Source organism: Octopus bimaculoides, chromosome 25, assembly GCF_001194135.2.
Source record: "Octopus bimaculoides isolate UCB-OBI-ISO-001 chromosome 25, ASM119413v2, whole genome shotgun sequence".
NCBI lineage: Eukaryota > Metazoa > Mollusca > Cephalopoda > Octopoda > Octopodidae > Octopus > Octopus bimaculoides.
In genome coordinates, this window is record NC_069005.1 from 2,658,746 (window position 1) to 2,664,432 (window position 5,687).

At 34.4% G+C, this 5,687-nt stretch overlaps 1 protein-coding gene across 8 annotated transcripts in view; it reads left to right on the plus strand.

The window, feature by feature from the left end:
- LOC128250805 (uncharacterized) overlaps positions 1–5,687 on the plus strand; it is a 24,145-nt gene that overhangs the window by 8,262 nt on the left and 10,196 nt on the right. For 3 of the 8 annotated variants that reach the window (XR_008266785.1, XR_008266786.1, XM_052976769.1), the window contains 2 exons: positions 1,423–1,449; positions 2,509–2,590. Coding sequence is in view for 6 of the 8 variants with exons in the window: in XM_052976769.1 (XP_052832729.1) it covers positions 1,423–1,449; positions 2,509–2,568 (87 nt within the window). In the remaining 2 variants the exon portion in view is untranslated. Of the gene's footprint in view, positions 1–1,422; positions 1,450–2,508; positions 2,591–4,182; positions 4,367–5,687 lie in introns of those variants that run through there. The other 5 variants (XM_052976768.1, XM_052976772.1, XM_052976767.1 and 2 more) reach the window with 3 other exon arrangements.

Genomic DNA, 5,687 nt, shown 5'->3' on the forward strand with positions numbered 1-5,687 from the left:
TATATATATATATATCTAACTGTCTATCTATATATATATCTATATATATATATATATATATATGAAGCACGATTTTTTTCGCGACCAGAGTTATTCGATAATCGAGGTACTACTGTATATTATTCCTGAGCTGGAGGATTTACGAACGTTTTAAATGTAGTGGAACTCACCAATATTTCTCCTTTACTGTTTAGTGGGCCGCAAATATATACTATATATGTGGAAATCTGTGGGTGTGTCTGTTTATGGCGTTTTTATCTCACTCCTCTTACATCGTTTTATCGATATTCATGAAACTTGACACGTGAGTAGAACTCATTTCTGGGAGACTAGTGACATACTTAGATCGTTGAAATAATCCCTGGAAGGGATTTTGTATCTACTACATATAAGTAATATAATATTCTTAAACATCCAAGGGAAATAACCCATTCGCTCCTGAAATGGATCCTTATATATAGCCAAGGGAAATAACTCATTCATGTTAGTTATTTCGTATAAATCAATTTGAGTATGCTTATTTCTTAGTATTTGAACGATTGGTGTTATTTTCGCAATTTCTCCACTACAACGATTAAACGACTAAATAGTATTTTTCTAAACAATAGATCTACTTATTTCGGATAGTGACTTGTTTACGAATATACCAACACTAGCGCCGCTGAGTGTAACATTCTCTGCGAACGCACAAAAATTTTTTCAGAGTAATTTACATTGAATTGTTATTATTACATTTCTGATTAGCCCGTTGTTACGTAACATGCTTCACGATTTTAGTATACATACCTTATTAGTATTTCTTCCTAAGCTCTATATACTCTGGGTACGTATTAAAGCCCTTTTCGGGGCTACTTTATTGGAATTCTTACTATCGGGTAGTTAACTTCATGTTATTACATAACTGACTTCCCAGTTTGGATACTCATAGTTTACTGGGAAACCTACAAACAAGATCCTGTGTAAGACAGTTCGGTATCCTGAATAAATGCACAAAAACCGTTTTAAGGGCTACATACTTTGTATTGTTATTGGATTAGTGAAACAATTATGAGAACGGAACCAAGGGATAAGCTCCGCTTTTCAGGGAATTACCGGGTACGTCTACTAGTACACACACACACACACACACACACTCACACACACACATACAAACACACACACACACACACACACACACACACACACACACACACACACACACACACACACACACACACACACACACACACACAAACACTCGTAATACATGCGATATTTTCTCGCAAATCTTTACACCATGTGTTTTATGACAACATTCAAATTCTGCCTGCTACAGTATGCATGGCATGAGAATATTTAGAAAAATATTGTAGGTATATAATTTCGACTGGATTTTAGATATCACATTTCACTCCTCAAATTTTGTTTTTGCTTTGATTTCAGGGTATGAGTCACAGTAAGCAGGACAGGGTACGTAATACTACTCTAATACCACATTGTCGATACTATTACTACAGTAGTGGCATTGATATTCAAATGCAAGAATCGATATTGTAATATCACTAATAACAATAATATATCTTTATATTGTTGTGTTTGCTCGCTTGCTTAAATGTAATACACCTTCAATGAAGTTGAGTACACATTTTCTGAGGGACAAGTAATAATAAAAACAACAACAGCAATAAATGTAATAAAAATAACGATGATGATGATTTGAGATTAAGCCAGAATACCCGGTATTTTAAAGGGGAGAAGATTTTTTCGACATTAAGCCCTCTACCTATCTGGCATTTTATTTTATTGCAATTGGATTGATGCAAAGGTGAAGAGGGCCAATTTAGACGAAAGTGTATTAGTCGATATCATCAACCGTAATTTCGTAATATTAGTTTAATATCATTCCTGGTGTGTTTGAATATTGTATTCATATTATGATTCTAATGTAAATATAATTAATAACGGCAATATGAAATGCTATATAAATGCAACACACTTTTATAAACATTGTTAACTGCATTGTCAAAGAAACATGATTAATAGTTACTAATAGAATAGTGTAGATCATCTAATTGACTTCAAACTACTGACTGTTATTAATGTTCATTGAGTTCAAATTCCACCAGGGTCGACTTTGCCTTTCATCCTTTTGGGGTCGTTAAAATAAGTACCAGTTGGACACTGGGATCGACGTAATCGATTCATCCCATCCTCAGCCAAATTGCTGCCCTTGTGTCAACATTTGAAACCATTATTGATGGGCATATAAAGGCGGTGACCTGACAGAATAATTAGCACGTTGGACGAATTGCTTAATTGTATTTCGCTCGTCGCTACGTTCTGAGTTTGAGTTCGGCCGAGGTCCACTTTGCCTTTCATCCTTTCGGGGTCGATGAATTAAGTACCAGTGAAACACGGGGGTCGATGTAATCGACTAGTCCCCTTTTCTCCAAAATGTTAGGCCTTGTGGCTTTAAGAAAAAAACGATTCTTGATGATCATATCAACATATTTTCTATTTTATTCACAGGTCGAGTGCCTTTCCGTGTTATTCACAACTATTACGGCTCTAATATTTTTACATTTATAAATAAACACGTATCTTGCAACAAGTGTTTGTTAGTTTATAGTTATTACGGGACCACAATTTCCGTACACCGAAGTCCCGATCAAGAAGATGTGTAACATGCTTAATGACTTACGTGAGTTCAGTATATATGTCTCCGTGCACAGCGACCCCTCTACATTGACATTTATAACCCCGATAAAAATCAATATCTCGGCCACCAGCATTTGAGAAAACCCATCCAATATTTCAAGTGTTAATTCTTAACCGCTTAATACCTTTTTAATCCAATACAGAGAAATCCGACTTTTGGTGACTTCTAATTTTCCCTGATGACTTGTAGATACGTGGTATTTCGTTATGCAACCATAACATTCTATAAAGTATATTAAATGTTTTTATAGGTCAACACCATGTTCTACTGCGTTAGCAATGCCTTTTACATTATTTTCTGAATGTTATTTCTATAGATCTTCCATAGAAACCATAGCCAGCACTGATATTTGCTACAATATGTCAGATGTCAGATGTAAACAAATAATGTTTACATCAGACGTTTCGATTCGAAAAATTTGTAGCAAAATACGGGGATGGCTATGGTTTCTATAGAATATCTTTTGAAATAACCTTAAAGATATAATCTAATCTTCTCATTTCTTTGGGAAATATCTACCGTGCGATAACCTCTGGAATACGAAATAGTACTGCATGTCTATCACGTTTTTTCATACAAAGACGTTTCGATTCGAAAAGTTTGTACCAAAATACGGGGATGGCTATGGTTTTTATAGAATATCTTTTGAAATAACCTTAAAGAAATAATCTAATCTTCTCATCTCTTTGGGAAATATCTACCGTGCATTAACCTCTGGAATACGAAATAGTACCGCATGTATATCACATTTTCTCATACAAGCGTTCGCATTTATTCGTCATGGGCTGACATATTTTATTGGAGAGAATACTACTAAGCTATTTCTTAAGGAAAAGTGAATTTGAGAATGTGGGATTAATGTTGTTATACTATATAATGTAACCTTAGAATTTGTTGTGTACAATGTATCTCCTGATGACCAGTAACTTAGACAAATAGAGAAAATATTTCGAACTGAGATAAGTAGGCTGTCATTTAAAGAGAATTATCTGCCAGACTGTAATCAATACAGGTGTTTATTTGATTGCCTAGAATTCAGGATGGCTGTACTCTGCATGGCTACAGTCTTATAACAGAATGCATTAAATAAGGAATACACATATAACAGTTATAAATCTGTCTACGTGAAAACCTATGTTAGATATTTTTGTTATACAGACACAGTGGAATTAATTTTTTTCTTTTGTAAAATCGATTACCAATCACACCCTAATTTAACACTTTGACTGTGTAATTAAATTTCATGGGTATTCACGTCATGATGTTAATTATCCAATCCCCACCCCTGCCAAAAAAAAAAGAAGGAAAATAAAGCAAAACAAATAATAACAACGAGAAAAGATAAATACGATTGGTATTTTTTTTATTTGTGCAATACATTTTCGGTATCTCTTGTAGGAATGGTTTTCATAGCCATCGCAAAAAAAGTATTTGATACTTGCGTATAAACAGGAATTTTATCGTTTTTATTTAATTTGTTTCAGTGATTACAATGCGGCCATACTGGGGCATCGCCTTGCAGAATTTTTAGTCGAATGAATAGACACCTGTACATTAAATAAAAAAAACGGCATTTTTTAAAGCCTGGTACTTATTCTATCAATTTTTTGCCAAACCGATATATTACGGGGACGTAAACACACCAACAGTTGATAAAAACAGACAGTAAGACAGAGTCAAATAGATATATGCATATATATATATATATATATATACATACATACACATACACATATGTATATGTATGTGTATACACACACACACACACACACACACACATACACACACACATATATTTCATGCTCTCTGTTTCTTTTCTCTTATTCCTTTCTGTTGAAGTGCGTCGGCTCCAAACATAAAAGCACTAAACTAATATACTTGCTTGTTGTTCATAAACCTGTCTTCGTCTTTTGTTTTTCTATAAATTTCAACCATATATATATATATATATGCATCGGTTTCTTTATATTTCTGTTCACTAAAAACACCCAGAAGGCTTTGGTTGACCCGTGGCTACAGTAGAAGACACTCTCCCAAGGTGCAACGCAGCGGGATTGAAGTGTGTGTGTGTGTGTGTGCGTGTGTATGTGCGCGTGCGTGTGTACGTGTGTGAGTTCGTATATATCTCTGTGTACCTGTTTTTGTGTGTGTTCATCCACCTTCACATCACTACTTGATAACCGATGCTGATGTATTTACGTCCCAGTAACCCTAGCGGTTCGGCAACAGAGATCTTTATATTTGAATGTAATAAACCTGCGTTGAATCCTTCAGGCAAGAACTATTCAAATTCTTTTCTATGAAAATTTTAAAAAGAACACAAGTCATAAAGTGTTTTCGGTTTCTCTTTCGACAAATATTCATTAAACAACATCAAATTGTAATTTAAATTGATGTCAGGCTATTCAGAATGTTACATAAATAATTGAAAATGTCAAAATACAGCTCTCTTTTGCATGCCATTTATCAAATTTATATAAATCATTAGTATGGAGAGACACCTGCTATTTCTCATTATCATAAAGCAGTTTTTGAAAAATCTCTTCATCAACAAATGTGACCGTTACATTGTTTGTTGTTCAGTGTAATAAGGAGAAGGCAAATGAAGTCTATTGTATTTCTTTCATTAATTGTGTTTCCGTTGTTGTGTTATTGTATCCGATATCTAAATTCTTAAGGATGTCAGTACATTTTGAAGGCGGTGAAGATTGTAGGGGCAAACTGTATAGTGGTATTTCGTCCATCGTTTCGTTGTTAGGTGAAACTACTCCGAAGGCGATTTTGCCTCTCATCCTTTCGGGAATCGGGAAAATAAATAGCATTTGGGCACTGGGGTTCACATGAACCATTTACACTCGCCGGAACATGATGACCTCATCCCTAAAATTTGAAACTATTAAGAATTAATTGTTAATTCTATCTATCTATCTATCTATCTATCTATCTATCTATCTGTCTATCTGTCTATCCACCTATCTAAACCTATCTA